The 18315-nt window shown below is 40.6% G+C and overlaps 1 protein-coding gene across 1 annotated transcript in view; it reads right to left on the minus strand.

The window, feature by feature from the left end:
* The window catches only part of TFPT (TCF3 fusion partner), a 265336-nt gene that overhangs the window by 197223 nt on the left and 49798 nt on the right, over positions 1 to 18315 (minus strand). The window contains exon 2 of the mRNA XM_082273732.1: positions 3915 to 4161. Within this exon, the coding sequence (XP_082129858.1) occupies positions 3915 to 4151 (237 nt within the window). The 5' untranslated portion in view covers positions 4152 to 4161. The remainder of the gene's footprint in view (positions 1 to 3914; positions 4162 to 18315) is intronic.

The following is an 18315-nucleotide window of genomic DNA, read 5'->3' on the forward strand; positions in this document are numbered from 1 at the left end:
CAGGACAGGAGGGACAAAAAAAATGGGTGTCACGCCTATATCCACATTTTCTACCGACACATCTTCTTTGGGGTGCTCTTTGGGTAGATGTACCAGGGAGGACATCCGGAAAATGCCCCTCATGCAGCCGGCTCACTGCATCTGTATTGTGATTTTGGGCCACAGCACTTTCTGGATACAGAAGGGCTGTGATGATCTCTTCCTGGAATTTTAAGAAGGATTCACTTCATCCTGACGTTTTCTACAGCACATAAGCGTTCAGAAGAGCCATTTGGAATAAGTATACAGACACTTTTGTACCAGCGTCTTCTGGCCTTACGGGCAATTAAGTATGGTATCATCATCTGGTCATTGAAGTCCACCCCTCCTATTTTGAGGTTGTATTCGTGGACACAGAGGGGCTTCTCAACATCACCAGTCGCCGTTGTAATTTGAACGGTTGTATCTGCGTGAACGGAAGACAGGACAAAAACATTCCAGGTGTCCCTCCACTTCACTGCAAGTAATTTAGAAAACTTCAAGTAAGCTCTCTCCTCCCATCTAAGTCGGGAATCTGCAAGGCATTAGGGGGAAGCCCCGGCGGTTAGGTCGCATGGTGCCACATGCGCCAATTCCAGAATCAAAAAGGTGACTAAAAAGTGGCACGCTTGTGTAATATTTGTCCAGGTATAAATGGTACCCCTTTCCAAATAAGGGTGACACCATGTCCCAAACAATCTTGCCACTGCTCCCTATGTAGTCTGGGCAGTCGGGGGGCTCCACATTGCTATCTTTTCCCTCGTAAATCCGGAAACTACATGTATAGCTTGTTGCCCTGTCACAGGGTTAAACATCTTGACCCCATATCTGGCATGCTTGCTGGGGACAAAACTGTTTAAATGCAAGGAGGCCAGAAAATTTAGTCAGAGACTCATCAACGCAAACAGCTTGTTGGGGGCATATACAAGGCTGCAAATTTTTGGTTGAAGTGAAATTACCAGGGGTCTAATTTTGTGGAGTGTGTCATATCCAGGGTCAACCCGAGGATAACAGAAATCATTTTCATTGAAATGCATGAACCGCAAGATTTGCTCTAGTCTGGGTCATGGCAGCAGAGAACATGGGCATATGATAAATTGGGTCAGTGGACCAATATGACTACAACACCCTCTTAAGTAATGCCCATGATGAAGGCTGGGCCAAGAAAAGTTTTAAATTCGGAAACAGTGATACGTTTCCATGCAAATTCTCTGGCTAGGGTCAAATTTGGGTTTGGGGCGATAAATTGATCGGCATAAAAATTGCTTAGGTCCACAATAGATCTGTACAGATCTTTTAAAAACAGCTCATAAAAACAAAGGGGTGTAAAATCGGCTGTTTTCACCTGAATTTCCAGGATGGCCAGAGAATGGGGGAAGTACAGGCGCTGCAGAGGTGATGGGCTCCCAATCAGGATTTGCGAGCGCATCAGGAAGGACACTATGGGCTCTATGGGCCTGTCTTCCAATTATTGGTGGCTACTTGTGCAAGCCACCACATCAATTTGAACTGCACTTATGGGACTCGCCGCGTCACCAAGTGTTACTGCAGTGCTTGTTTGTCTACGACCAGAATGTACTAGTCCGCTGGTGCTTGCTAGTTCACCGGATAGTTGAGCGGCACTAGTACCGACACTCTGCTGCATACGAGAACCATGTGATTGTTGCACCTCAGCAACAGAACAGGGTTGGGTACGCCTGACCTTAGCAGGGATCACTACTCTGTTGTCAGAGCTATCTGTCAGGGTGCGGCTGCTCTCTACAGGTTCGAATACTGAGCCTGATTCTGACAGTGAGGCTTCCCCATTGCTCTCATCTGTCATGCTCAGCATCGTGTAGGCCTCTTCATTAGTGTACCTCTTTTTTGACATTTTGGCCAATAAACTTATGGGACTCACAGGTAAAAAAGCACCTGGATGTCCAGGACTGTTTTAACCGCTAACAAAAAATTTAACTGCTAGTGCTAGCAGAGATCAGGCCTGACTGTTAATGCTGCAGTTTTGTGTGCGGTGTATCGGAAGTGACAGTGATCTGCTGATACTGCACTTCTTGGGGGCTGGGCGGTGGGGCCTGCAACTGGCAGGTGTCGGGGTTGATCCTGCTAACGCTGCATTTTGGGAACTCTATACTATACTATTGGGGACACTAGTATAGTTCTGATCTGATCAAAGATATTTATGCTGCTGTCAGAATTTTCCCATTCACCTTGTTTGTCACTGGCTGAAAAAAAAAATGTATGGGCTTCAATCCTTCATCTCTCTTCCCAATCTAAAAGCTAAAAATTTTTGAAGGACATGTTAAGGTCCTTTAACCTTTCCTGGTAAGTTTTTTCCTGCAATCCATGTACTAGTTTAGTAGCTCTTCTCTGAGCTCTCTCTAGAGTATCTATATCCTTCTGGAGATATGGCCTCCAGTACTGCGCACAATACTCCAAGTGAGGTCTCACCAGTGTTCTGTACAGCGGCATAAGCACTTCTCTTTCTACTGCTTATACCTCTCCCTATACATCCAAGCATTCTACTGGCATTTCGTGCTGCTCTATTACATTGTCTTCCCACCTTTAAGTCTTCTGAAATAATTACTCCTAAATCCCTTTCCTCAGATACTGAGGTCAGGACTGTGTCAAATATTCTATATTCTGCCCTTGGGTTTTTACGCCCCAGGTGCATTATCTTGCACTTATCCACATTTATGTGGATAAGTGCAAGATAATGCACCTGGGGCGTAAAAACCCAAGGGCAGAATATAGAATATTTGACACAGTCCTGACCTCAGTATCTGAGGAAAGGGATTTAGGAGTAATTATTTCAGAAGACTTAAAGGTGGGAAGACAATGTAATAGAGCAGCACGAAATGCCAGTAGAATGCTTGGATGTATAGGGAGAGGTATAAGCAGTAGAAAGAGAGAAGTGCTTATGCCGCTGTACAGAACACTGGTGAGACCTCACTTGGAGTATTGTGCGCAGTACTGGAGGCCATATCTCCAGAAGGATATAGATACTCTAGAGAGAGTTCAGAGAAGAGCTACTAAACTAGTACATGGGTTGCAGGAAAAAACTTACCAGGAAAGGTTAAAGGACCTTAACATGTATAGCTTGGAAGAAAGAAGAGACAGAGGGGATATGATAGATTGGAAGAAAGAAGAGACAGAGGGGATATGATAGAAACTTTTAAATACATAAAGGGAATCAACTCGGTAAAGGAGGAGAGCATATTTAAAAGAAGAAAAACTACCACAAGAGGACACAGTTTTAAATTAGAGGGGCAAAGGTTTAAAAGTAATATGAGGAAGTATTACTTTACTGAGAGAGTAGTGGATGCATGGAATAACCTTCCTGCAGAAGTGGTAGCTGCAAACACAGTGAAGGAGTTTAAGCATGCATGGGATAGGCATAAGGCTATCCTTCATATAAGATAGGGCCAGGGACTATTCATAGGATTCAGATATATTGGGCAGACTAGATGGGCCAAATGGTTCTTATCTGCCGACACATTCTATGTTTCTATGTTTAAGAGTTTGGCCAAAAATCCAACTTAAAAAATGAAAGTAGAACTAAACCCTGTTGTGGAAATTTTATTAATATTTGTGGGGAATATTTTTCAGGAAGTGTTTTATTTGAATTTCCAGTGTGTCTCCCAGTGTCAGTTTACCGGTATTCGCTATGCACAGTGAATATGAATTTAACTAGCATTGAGGAAAGACCTGTAGTTGTGTAAACCTTCCATTAAATGGAGACTGCATACCACTCGCCTGATCTCCCGAACGGCTGGCCATCTGAGCGGCTAGCGAACAAGCGAACGCCGGTCCGGATGTAGAATAAGATTGATACTACATAATCTTAAAACTATGTAGTAAAATGCATCAGCCTATAAATTTAAATTATGTACAGTACATACTTGCTCTATTTCTTTGCAGCGCTGGTTAAGAGCAAGAAACTTCCTCCTATTAAGCTCTCTTATCCGCTGCTGGATCTGTTCTTCTTCCTCGTCTTGTAGGTTTTCACCAGCAAGTCCGCCATCAACAAATTCAACTTCTGTTTCCAGCTCGCTCTCCAAGATATTTCCGCCAAAGAGTGGAGGAAGAGCAAGCTCAGATCCAGGTGGTACAGAAAACTCTTCAAAGTTCACAGCCATAATGGAAGATCTGTGCAACAAATATAGTTAGTCAGGTTGAGGAAAATTCCTTAGTTTCACAAATATTAGACATCCTCCATAAACAAAACCCTTTACCCGTAGTTGAAATTCCTTATTGAGAGAGACCCTAAAGCAATTCGATATTCCTGAACAATCCTCTCTGAAGTTATTGCTTATAAGCTTATCCAGCAATATTATTTGCATTTCAGCTCATCCCCAACAATTAATTTTTGTATCACTTGACCTTCCCTTTTTAGGCTGTAAGCTCTAATGTGAAGGGCATTCGGATTCCTTCTGTATTGAGTTGTATTGTAACTGTACTGTATGTCCTCATGTTGTAAAACACTGTCAAACTGTTGGTGCTACATAAATCCTGACTCATAATAATATTAATAATAAATATTAATAATTTAGAAAAATATCCAGTTTTATTTATTTTTTTAAGTAACCAAGCTGACCAAAACTAGCTCCTGAGTCCTGAGATAACCTATTCCACATTTCACAGCATTTATTGTGAAGAAGCCTCATTATTTGTTGAGAATAATCCTCTTTTCCTCCAGATGCAAATAGCACTCCCTTGTCCCATAGCCAAAAGAGAAAGTAAGAGGAAATCCTGCCAAAATCAAGGGAATCCCATTATGTCACCGGAATTAGCATCCCCATTGGAATATTTCCCCTCTATTACTGTTTACTTTAGATAATAATGGTAAACAGAGCAAATAAGGAAAAAAGGGATAATAGGGGCACAGGTAGTAATAAAAACTTGGATTAGAAAATATATAGAGGTGCAAGCAAAAGGGTAAATTAGGACTAGGATTAGGAGTAATGTCCATAGAGTAGTCTTGGAGACTACCCTTGTTGTCCATGTGGAAGATGGGGCACAGTCTCTGAACTCAGAGCCAGCCTGGAGAAAAGCGGAAGCAAACATGCAAAAGAAAAAAAAAAAAAAAAACTGATTAAACAGGTGTCTCTGAGTAAAACTGTGAAAGATTTAACGTTGCAGGATACAATAAAAACTCACATAGAATTTAGTAGAATCAGGCACATTGGATGTCCGGTGTTCAGGGTCTGCTAAAAGCCTGCCTTGTTGGTCCTGTATTGCCGCTCGTATATATACGGAAGTTATCTAATATTTTGCACCTAGCACCTTTAATTAATTGCATAAGTCACATGATAAAATTTTGAGAAACATAATTTAGCAAGCGCTGTAGATAGCCTAAATCCCAAGGCTATTACCGACATCTGCTATAAGTTGCCTTGTTGGTCCTGTACTGCTGCTCGTATCGTGGTCCTGTCTGGCAGGAATTGAAGATGGCATGGAGAGGCAAATTAGAGGGCTGAACCACAGGGTGAGCCCCAGCATGTATGTATGTATGCAAGTATGCGTCACTGGCGTGCTTCCGACGCATTTCGGAGACAGTGCGCATTCTCCGAAGCGCATCGCAAGCACGCTGGTGACTCATACATGGAAGACGCCACGGCTCACCCTGCGATCCAGCCCTCGGATTCATCTCTCCATACCATCTTCACTTCCTTCTGGACAGGACCACAATACGAGCAGCAGTACAGGACCAACAAGGCAACTTATAGCAGATGTCGGTAATAGCCTTGGGATTTAGGCTATCTACAGCGCTTGCTAAATTATGTTTCCCAAAATTTTATCATGTGACTTGTGCAATTAATTAAAGGAGCTAGGTGCAAAATATTAGATAACTTCCGTATCAAATTTTATGCAGTATTATGTGCAATAAATAATAAATAATTGCAATGTTGCATCAATATATAAGCACCAGTTTAGTTATAAACTAAGGTAATTATGGGCAAAAACACAGACTAAATAAATACAATAATCCTGTGCAAACTGCATTAAAAATAAAGTGCAAACAATGCATAAATAATACAATAAATGAATATATGCACATGAATGTGCCAAATCTTTTAAGGTGCATGAGACGTGTCAGGTGCTATGGTCTCATTAGTGCTCAATAGAGTTCATAAGTTAAAGGTGACTTGGTGTATACAGTTCAAACGTTTTTTCTTTTGTGCGATATGAAGAAATAAAGTTCAGGTGCTCTGTGCAAGGCCTCCCAATCAGCCTTGTGGTAACGGACGTTTTCCACCGTATGTGGTAGTAAATGGCTCACTCACCAGAAAGGATGGGTCTTATATGCTTTATAGCATTAAGACCGGGCAACGCTTGTATGGCCACCTGGGACAGGATGGGCCCTCCTCAGGGTAAGATACCTCCGTTCACAGTACTGCAGCTTCCACTTCTCCTTTCCCCCACATCAGGCTGGGTATAGTAAGAAAAAAGAATGCGTAAGAAAAGATCCATCTTACACGTTTCGGCACTTCCTGTGACGTCCTCAGAGGTAGGAAGGCACGTATTGAGGTATTTTTTTATATGCGGCAGTCACCGCCCCTCACTCCGCCCAAGCATTTTGTTCCCGGAAGGGATGGAACACGGGAGTGTCTCCAATGCACCAGCGATGCATTGTGTGGAAAAAAATAGTCCTAATGAATTAGGGCTATCTACAGCGCTTGCTAACAATCCAAATATATAAAATAATTGGTGGGTGTTCAAAACAAATATTATAAATGAAATATCATAAGTAAATATATAAATAAATAAATATCAGACCAATTAATATAGCATAGTGCGGTATTTTGTGCAAGTGGTATAAAATTAATAAAGGTGATCCAAATAAAATTAATCTGCAAATCAATCAATATTGTGACATGAAAATAATGAATACATCAAGTGGCAATAAAATCAAATCAGAATGGCAATAAAATCAAATGAGAGACAAAAAAGTCCCAATTGACTACTCTTCAGTGCAAAAAAAGTTCTTTCAGATGGGTTTAAAAGTGAAGGTGCTCAGTGATAGGTTTTCCTCCGAATTTGTGACTTATAAAGTGCAGGTGCAGGTTCCTCCTTTCAGTGGTATGTTAAAAGATGGGTGACTTACCAGATTTAATGGGTCTCAGATATCTTATGATATTAAGACCAATCACGCTTGTAGGCCCTCAGGGCCATGGTAGGTCCCCTTGTACTGCCTCCTGGATGTGTGGATTAGGGTTTCCTCCTCACCATCCCTCGTATCAGCATACGGTAGGTGTATAAAAAATATAAATGCTCCAATAGTGTCCTAAAGTTAATGGACTTTATTTCCCATAGATTGGGTTCAAATCAGTAAAATCATAAAAAGATATTTGCAGGGTAAAAGTAAGATTCTCGTGACCGCTGTGTACAGCAATGCAGAGTGGCAAGCGGAGGTTCTTCCGGCTTGCGTTCCAATACTCTGTGCGTTTGTCACGTTGTGCGTTCCATGTTGCGTTTTGTCACTTCCTGTGACGTTTTCAAAAGGTGTGGACGTACATCCGTACGGTGTTATTTATGCAGCAGGCGCCGCCCCAACTCCGCCTAATGATTAGCGAAGCCGGAAGGAGCCGCAAGTGTCCCCACACCATACTTTGATGCGAGGCACCAATAATTCATTAATAATGGCGTTTAATTAAAATAAATTTTGAATAAATTTGGTATGTCAAACATCCGCACTCCAGTACAATTTACAAGCAAAGGGAGACAGACTCATAGATTGTATAAATAATCAAAGCACCACGTCCCAGTTGAATATGAAAAGGGAAAAGAAATAGGGCTCAAAGATTGAAGGGAACTTTGCAATAAGGGTGCTGGTAGGACAAATATAATGGTACAATTAAAGTATCAAAAAATATTAATTTTATTAAAGAAAACAAATCATTAAAAGTTAGCGTACTGTATTCGAACAGATACACAACATCAATAAAAAACATTTACCATTTCAGACCATGTTCTTATATGCAGTTTAAATACCATAACGTGTACAACAATTTCTACAAAAGGGTAAACCGTGTAGGGATTTATCCTGTACCGCAGAATATTGAGGTTTTGTGCGGAAATGTGGAGATATCCACACGTTCAACCCGACATGTTTCACGGCCAGTAGCCGCTTCCTCGGGGGTATTATTTTACGCGCATAGAGAGAGGAATATTTGTTACACACAAATTTTATGGTAAGAACACTGAAGTGGAAAAAAGGGAGAAAAAACATTGGGTAAGTATAAATATTCAAAGAATTTCTCATAATGTCAATGGTGTAGATATTAATACATTACACTGCAACATAACATTAAGTATTTTACAAGTATGTCCTGCTGAGATAAATTGATCAAATATGGAAAAAATAGTGTAATCATATATCACACCTGTCTAGTATATGGTCAGTCACCAGAATGGTATCATGTCAGGGCCGCAAGGTAAAGGGGAGGACCCCCCCGGGGGCGGATACAGGAGCGTAGCCAAAGAGGAGGGCAACACTGCTGGGGTGAAGACTTATATGTCTAGAATTGAAGAAAATTGTGTAAAGAAACAGATATTGGTATGGTTTCTTTACACAATTTTCTTCAATTCTAGACATATAAGACCTCACTCCAGCAGTGTTGCCCTCCTCTTTGGCTACGCTCCCGTATCCGCCCCCGGGGGGGTCCTCCCCTTTACCTTGCGGCCCTGACATGATACCATTCTGGTGACTGACCATATACTAGACAGGTGTGATATATGATTACACTATTTTTTCCATATTTGATCAATTTATCTCAGCAGGACATACTTGTAAAATACTTAATGTTATTAATACATTACACTGAAACATAACATTAAGTATTTTACAAGTATGTCCTGCTGAGATAAATTGATCAAATATGGAAAAAATAGTGTAATCATATATCACACCTGTCTAGTATATGGTCAGTCACCAGAATGGTATCATGTCAGGGCCGCAAGGTAAAGGGGAGGACCCCCCCGGGGGCGGATACAGGAGCGTAGCCAAAGAGGAGGGCAACACTGCTGGGGTGAAGACTTATATGTCTAGAATTGAAGAAAATTGTGTAAAGAAACAGATATTGGTATGGTTTCTTTACACAATTTTCTTCAATTCTAGACATATAAGACCTCACTCCAGCAGTGTTGCCCTCCTCTTTGGCTACGCTCCCGTATCCGCCCCCGGGGGGGTCCTCCCCTTTACCTTGCGGCCCTGACATGATACCATTCTGGTGACTGACCATATACTAGACAGGTGTGATATATGATTACACTATTTTTTCCATATTTGATCAATTTATCTCAGCAGGACATACTTGTAAAATACTTAATGTTATGTTGCAGTGTAATGTATTAATATCTACACCATTGACATTATGAGAAATTCTTTGAATATTTATACTTACCCAATGTTTTTTCTCCCTTTTTTCCACTTCAGTGTTCTTACCATAAAATTTGTGTGTAACAAATATCCCTCTCTCTATGTGCGTTAAATAATACCCCTGAGGAAGCGGCTACCGGCCGTGAAACATGTCGGGTTGAACGTGTGGATATCTCCACATTTCCGCACAAAACATCAATATTCTGCGGTACAGGATAAATCCCTACACGGTTTACCCTTTTGTAGTAATTGTTGTACACTTTATGGTATTTAAACTGCATATAAGAACATGGTCTGAAATGGTAAATGTTTTTTATTGATGTTGTGTATCTGTTCGAATACAGTACGCTAACTTTTAATGATTTGTTTTCTTTAATAAAATTAATATTTTTTGATACTTTAATTGTACTATTATATTTGTCCTACCAGCACCCTTATTGCAAAGTCCCCTTCAATCTTTGAGCCCTATTTCTTTTCCCTTTTCACTCCAGTACAATGTTATTGTAGTTACACATATGGAAAAACTAAAACTAAAAAAACGATCTTTTGTATTTTAAATCATAAGTTATTTCATATTCAAATTTGTACAAATGGACCACAACAATATACATATAGGACAAAATACATGAGTTAAACCATAAATGTCCATATATTTATTTAGAAAAACTAAAGTTTATGTAAAAACTGGTAAAAATATAAAAATTTTGTCTTACAAAAATATTAAAAGGAAATGAGCTATATTCCAAAAAAAAAAATTTTACTTCTATGTATTTCTCAGGACCATATATAAAAAAATGGTATTATTCTTTATTTTAAATTATTTTTGAAATTATATATATATGAAATTATTGTAATATTATGATAAAGATTATGAAAAAAAAAGTGTATTGATATGGGTGGAGATGGTTAGAATATATTTTATTATTCAGTGTTATTTTTATTAAAAAATGTTTTATTAAAAGAATATTTATTAGAAAATTTTTATTAAAAATACATATATGGGTAATACTTATTTTGTGGACTATGGGACGGTTAGTCGATTCCTTATTGTACTATAGTTCCTAATTTTATATTTGGAATGCTAGTACAATTCATTTTGTGTATATTCTGATTCTATAGTTATATAGCTTTTCAAGGGTTAGATACAGTGCTTTGCAAAAGTATTCGGACCCCTTGAACTTTGCGACCTTTTGCCACATTTCAGGCTTCAAACATAAAGATAAAAAAAATGTAATTTTTTTTGTGAAGAATCAACAAGTGGGAAACAATCATAAAGTGGAATGAAATTTATTGGATATTTCAAACTTTTTTTAACAAATAAAAAGCTGAAAAATTGGGCGTGCAGAATTATTCAGCCCCCTTAAGTTAATACTTTGTAGCGCCACCTTTTGCTGCGATTACAGCTGTAAGTCGCTTGGGGTATGTCTCTATCAGTTTTGCACATCGTGAGACTGAAATTTTTGCCCATTCCTCCTTGCAAAACAGCTAGAGCTCAGTGAGGTTGGATGGAGAGCGTTTGTGAACAGCAGTTTTCAGTTCTTTCCACAGATTCTCGATTGGATTCAGGTCTGGACTTTGACTTTGCCATTCTAACACCTGGATATGTTTATTTGTGAACCATTCCATTGTAGATTTTGCTTTATGTTTTGGATCATTGTCTTGTTGGAAGACAAAACTCCGTCCCAGTCTCAGGTCTTTTGCAGACTCCATCAGGTTTTCTTCCAGAATGGTCCTGTATTTGGCTCCATCCATCTTCCCATCAATTTTAACCATCTTCCCTGTCCCTGCTGAAGAAAAGCAGGCCCAAACCATGATGCTGCCACCACCATGTTTGACAGTGGGGATGGTGTGTTCAGGGTGATGAGCTGTGTTGCTTTTACGCCAAACATAACGTTTTGCATTGTTGCCAAAAAGTTTGATTTTGGTTTCATCTGACCAGAGCACCTTCTTCCACATGTTTTGTGTGTCTCCCAGGTGGCTTGTGGCAAACTTTAAACGACATTTTTTATGGATATATCTTTAAGAAATGGCTTTCTTCTTGCCACTCTTTCATAAAGGCCAGATTTGTGCAGTATACAACTGATTGTTGTCCTATGGACAGAGTCTCCCACCTCAGCTGTAGATCTCTGCAGTTCATCCAGAGTGATCATGGACCTCTTGGCTGCATCTCTGATCAGTCCTCTCCTTGTATGAGCTGAAAGTGTAGAGGGACAGCCAGGTATTCGTAGATTTGCAGTGGTCTGATACTCCTTCCATTTCAATATTATCGCTTGCACAGTGCTCCTTTGGATGTTTAATGCTTGGGAAATCTTTTTGTATCCAAATCCGGCTTTAAAATTCTCCACAACAGTATCTCGGACCTGCCTGGTGTGTTCCTTGTTCTTCATGATGCTCTCTGCGCTTTAAACGGACCTCAGGGAGACTATCACAGTGCAGGTGCATTTATACAGAGACTTGATTACACACAGGTGGATTCTATTTATCATCATTAGTCATTTAGGTCAACATTGGATCATTCAGAGATCCTCACTGAACTTCTGGAGAGAGTTTGCTGCACTAAAAGTAAAGGGGCTTAATAATTTTGCATGCCCAATTTTTCATTTTTTTTGTTAACAAAAGTGTGAAATATCCAATAAATTTCGATCCACTTCATGATTGCGTCCCCCTTGTTGATTAACAAAAAATTACATTTATATATCTTTATGTATGAGGCCTGAAATGTGGCAAAAGGTTGCAAAGTTCAAGGGGGCCGAATACTTTCGCAAGGCACTGTATGAAGCAAATTGATGTCCATATCGACGTTCATCCCCATTGGCTGTAAAGTGCATAATTCATAGATCCACCTAGACTCATTTTGTGAAACTGCAATTCGCAAGTTCCTTCCTCTCCAGTCTGGTTCAATCCTATCAATTCCGCAGAAAGATAGAAGGTTGGGGTTTTTGTTATGTTTCAGGCGAAAATGGTTGGATACGCTGTGGTGTCTAAATCCTTTTCTTATATTGTCTATATGCTCCCCCAACCTGGTTTTAAGTTGTCTTGTAGTACGTCCCAGTGTCAGAGAAACCTTCAGCTGCAGACTGGTAGTCACATGACACGCACCACATGACTTCCACATGACTTCCTGGCTGCCTATAAAAACTGAGCAAGTGCTCAGAGGAATTGCTGGTTTGCCTTTCAGCTTCCTGTAACGGAGTTCCTGTTTCCTGTGTGATCATTTACCTGCTGTGACCCGGATTGACCCTGACCTACTCTGCTCTTCTCCTGGACCCGACCTTGGCTTGTTTTACGGACTTTGCTCCTTGCTTACCTGTGTTTGACCCTCAGCCTGTGACCTGGATTGTCTGCTTATCAGTGTTTGACCCTCAGCCTGCTCCGGACGTTCTACCTACTACTTCTGCTGGATCCTGATCAGTCTCTGCTCCAGTTCTACAGGACCTCCACGCAAGCTCTACCCTGCCTGCTGGTAGCTTGTGCTTCTTTGTGCCATCCACCCTCTGTATCACCTCCAGAGGGGCTGAATGCGCTTAGTCGCAACAGCGAACCGCTCTCGGCATCTCAGCCTCGGTGAGTACCTCTATTCCGGTACCCAGGTATTGTAGGTGACATGGGCAAGTCAGTAAGTATGTGACGTGAGAACTTTGACATGTTATGAGATTTTTGATCTTGTAGGTTTTGTTCGTGACGTTTGACTGAAATTCCAGAGTTCTGCGTTTCCTATTCATTGTGGTTCTGCAAGGTTTGCATCTACCACAGGTATAAAAGCCCTTTTGATCCAGAAAGGTGATGAGTTTTTGTCGGGGGGTTTGGGATGTTTTTAACTAAATGTGTCTCTCAAATTTGGTCCTCGTACACAAATCTAGGTTTTTCAGGTATTATTCCTTTCAATTGTTCATCCCTTAATAATACAGGCCAGTGTTTACGTATAATGTATTCAAATTCTCTGTATCTGGTGTTGAAGTTGGTAATAAAAGGTAGTACTTGTTCCTTTGTTTCTTCAGGTTTTTCTTTAAGTAATTTTTCTCTGTCCATGTTGTTAATCTCCTCTTTCACCTTTTCTAATTCTTTACGTTTGTATCCCTTTTCTTGAAATCTTTCCATCAGGATATTGATTTGTTCCTCGAACATTTCCTGGTTTCCACAATTACGTTTTATCCTTAACATTTGACCTTTAGGTATCCCCTTGATCCATTAAATAAAATATTAAAATATAATAAAATATTCTTTTAATAAAAATGTTTTAATAAAATAACACCGAAAAATAAAATATATTCTAACCAACTTCACCCATATCAATACACTTTTTATCATAATCTTTATCATATTATTACAATAATTTCATATATATATTTTTTACATATAGATCATTTTCAAAAATAATTTTAAATAAAGAATAACATTTTTTTTATAAATGGTCCTTAGAAATACATAGTATAGGGGGGGGGGGGGGGGGTTTGGGATTTTAGATGAGGCGCACAGTGGGAGTGCTGTGCGACTCCATCCCGGTTCAATAGATAAAAAGAAGAGGAGGTTGGGACTTTGAGTGAAAGACGTGACCAGGCTGGCAGAAAACAATTGGCATGTTTATTAGTACATACAGTTCAATATGACATATGCAATGTATACAAAAAATATTACATATTAGGAGAGCCAATAAGTGATCCCACAGTCCAATTACATAGAGATCAACAGAGTAGGATTCCATATATGATAGAGTATTGGGGAGTATACACAGCATCACAGACTGGAATTCCAAGTAGTAATAAAGTAGTAGTAGGATTTAAAACATCATGATCTCAACGCGTTTCGTGGCCCAAATCGCTACTTCATCAGGAGAAGATGTAAAAATCTAAAAAGAAACATATAAGGAAATTTGCACAGTGCTGATAATATGAATTGGAGGAAGGGGAAGAGGGAGAAGGGGCAGATCCCCATACATACCCACACTTATAGGAGGCTCAGATGGTAATTGGAAAGGAGAGTGGATATGACCCCATGAGCTCCCCCCGGGAGCTAAGGGCACACAAGGTCGGCGGGCCAGTCAGAACGCGCCGCACACATGATGAGTGTGGGCTGAAGTAGGTGTAGTAAGAAGCCGAGGATATGTAGCAGCATGGAAGGATATCTATCGAAAATATATGTATAGATAATGGTATTAGTAGTAATACAGAGTAGAAGAATATGAATCACCATGATGCTGCTGTAGAATAAAGCAAGAAGGATGAGAAATTGTATGTAATGATATATAATGTATTGCTGTTCTAACATAAATGAATAAGGGGTATATAGTCCTATAATATAGCATAATGTATGAAACTATATATATGATCATGTACTGTAATATAGTATAATGAATAAAAAATAAATGGAGTATTTGTAGTATGACATCAATGAGTGAGGGATGTGTGAACGTGTGTTATAGTTATGGTATAAGTGGATGAAAAAATGTGCGGTCAAATATTATGGTCTAGCATACGAGATAAAGGATATATGATAGTGTATAAGTGGTGATAATATAAGGGGGTGAATGATATGTGATAGTGTATTATGATATGGTTTCAGATCTTCTGTCCAGTTATACTGTTTCTTATCTTGTGTTCTTTTTTGGTTTGGGTTTTTATTCATTTGGCTTCACGTGGTTGTTCACCCATTTCCTTGGCTTCGGCTACACTTTTCTTCCTTCCTTATTTATGCCATATCATAAAACACTATCACATATCATTCACCCCCTTATATTATCACCACTTATAAACCATTATATATCCTTTATCTCGTATGCTACACCATAATATTTGACCACACATTTTTTTCATCCACTTATACCATAACTATAACACACATTCAGACATCCCTCACTCATTGATGTCATACTACAAATACTCCAGTTATTTTTTATTCATTATACTATATTACAGTACATGATCATATATATATATATATTATATATATATATATATATATATATATAGTTTCATCCATTATGCTATATTATACTATAGGACTATATACCCCTTATTCATTTATGTTATAACCACAATACATTATATATCATTACATACAATTTCTCATCCTTCTTACTTTATTCTGCAGCAGCACCATGGTGATTCATTTTCTTCTACTCTGTATTACTACGAATACCATTATATATATATATATATATATATATATATATATATATATATATATATATATATTGTAGCAGAGTGTCCCAGAGAGCCAGGAAAAGTCCTATTCGGGGTTTATACATCACCCAGGCATCTCTCGTATACCTTTAGGGATCTCTGAGCCATGATCCGGTTCGGATCTTCATCCTCTTCACCAGGCCAATTTAATCTCACCTGAGACAGACAGTAGTGCTCTCTCAGCCTGGGAACACAGACAACGTTTGTCTAGGAGAGCAGAAGGTTGGTAACACTGTCAGTGTGTGTCTTTGGAAGCTGACAAGCTGTAGGCTTGCTCAGTCTGTGGTAGTTAGGGACTGCATTATGTGTAGTAAGCGCCGGGACATGGCTAGGCTTTTGTTTAATATTATTATTATTCCTGCTTGTTTTCCTTAAAGCACTGTACAGCACCTGTTTATAAACTTGTATATTGCACCAATAAACACCGCACTGTTTGTCACTCCCTCAGTGGATTTGGTATCTGTGCCTGAAAGACTGCTCATCCCAGGGAGCTTTGCACCTGCTACCTGTTCCCCAGCTTACATATGGTGGAAGATGCGGGCACTGGTAGTAAGTTACTACTTAAAGGGCCAGTACCTGGAGTGACTAAACATGGAGGAAATCCTCAAACAGTTGCTGGTCTCCAACGCTGCACAGCAGCAATCAAACGCTGCACAACAGCAAGCAAACTCTTTGCTTCAACAACAGATTGGTGTTGTACAGGAAAAAACGCAGCAAGCGAACTCTTTGCTTCAACAACAGATTGTACAGGAAAAAACGCAGCAAGCAAACTCTTTGATTCAACAACAGATTGGTGCTGTACAAAATCAAACCCAGTTGATGTTTGAAAAACTGGCAAGTGCTGCAGAAGCAGACAGAAAGTTGCTGGTTGAGGTGGTGCAGACACTTGCACAGGAGTCTGCTGTGAAATCAGAAACAGTTAGAGACCGCTCCTCAGCCATCCATGTTGGTCACTTCCTGTCCAAGATGACTGCGGATGATGACCCAAAGGCCTTTCTGGTTACGTTTGAGAGAACCGCTGAGAGGGAAGGCTGGCCCAAAACCCAGTGGGCAGGATTGATCTCTCCCTTACTTACTGGGGAATCGCAGAAGGCCTATTAGGATTTGGAGTCCGAGGATGCAGGAGAGTATGAGAAAGTCAAGCAGGAAATCCTGGCACGTCTCGGTGTCAACTTGGCCGTTCGAGCCCAGCGGGTCAACAGCTGGTCCTTCCGAGATGAGAGGCCCCCAAGATCACAGATATTTGACCAAATCCACCTGGCGCGAGAATGGCTACAGCCGGAGTCCTTGTCTGGACCACAAATTGTGGAGCATGTGGTCATGGACAGCTTCCTGAGGTCATTACCAAATCCTCTGCAGAAGTGGGTGAGTCAAGGAGACCCCAAGTCGGCGGACAACCTGGTGGAGCTCGTTGAGAGGTACTATGCTGCAGAGAACCTGGTCACCACCCCTACAGCCGCACGGACATTCCACCCAAAGCCACGGTCTCTCCAGGCAACCGGTAAGACTGTTCCAGGGGAAGTGGGTGGTCAGCATAGCAAGGAGACAGGGGGGAGGACCTTTAGTGTCCGAGCTGAAGTTTGGCGTTCCAAACAAGGGAAGCCACTGCCTGTCAACAAACCTAACTGGGGTAACATCAGGTGTTTCCATTGCCAAGAACTGGGACATGTTGCAGCAAACTGTTGACAGATGAACCCATGCAGTGTGACATGTCTCTTAGAAGGCAGTCTATGTTTGCTGCTGTTTCATGCGCTGCTGCGCCAGGTGTAGGAAAACACATATGCCAAATGACTGTTAATGATAAGCCTATTGCGGCCTTGCTGGACTCGGGAAGTCTGGTGACTTTGGCTAAAGCAGAAAGGGTTGAAAATGTGAATTTAAATGTTACGTTTTTGGGAACTGTGGGACCGTCACAGTAACTGACTCAGTGGCAGAGCCAGAACCCCTGGCCATCACCGACAATGTGGGTTTAAGGGATCCCACTCAAGGTTCCCCGGATTTTCCTTTCTCTGTTATGGCAGGAGAACTGGAGGAGCCTGAGGAAGTCCCCACAGTCAGTCAAGGTGGACAACCTTCTGCTGACCCTGAGGGTACATTGGAGGTTGCTGATCTTAATGTACACAAGGAAAACTTTGGTACCGAGCAGAGAAAAGACCCTACCCTCGCCAGGGCCTGGGAGAATGTAGTAATGGTTAATGATGTACCTGGCGAACCAGGGGACAGGCCCTGTTTTCCTTCTTTCAGCAGCAATAAGGATTTATTGTATTGTGTATATAAAAAGAATGATGAAATTGTTGAACAGTTGGTGGTCCCTAAGCCTTACAGACGAGTGGTGCTGGAATTGGCTCATGGACACTTACTAGGAGGTCATTTAGGGGTTGAAAAAACCACTGAAAGGGTGTTACGCAGGTTTTACTGGCCTGGGATACAGAAAGATATTGACAATTATTGTCAATCTTGTCCTGTATGTCAGATGTCAGCCCCACTACCGAAGTCCTTTAGTGCCCTTACCCATTATTGAAGTGCCATTTGAGAGGATCGCCATGGACCTTGTAGGTCCACTCCCCAAGTCTGCCTGGGGTCATCAACACATTCTTGTAATCATGGATTATGCTACCCGTTACCCCGAGGCAGTTCCCTTACGCACTGCACCCGCTAAGAACATTGCTAAAGAGTTGTTCATGGTGTTCAGTCGCGTTGGAGTCCCTAAAGAGATCCTTACGGACCAGGGCACCCCATTTA

The sequence above is a fragment of the Pelophylax lessonae genome (assembly GCF_965119305.1).
Source record: "Pelophylax lessonae genome assembly, chromosome: 12".
In the NCBI taxonomy this organism is placed as follows: Eukaryota; Metazoa; Chordata; class Amphibia; order Anura; family Ranidae; genus Pelophylax; species Pelophylax lessonae.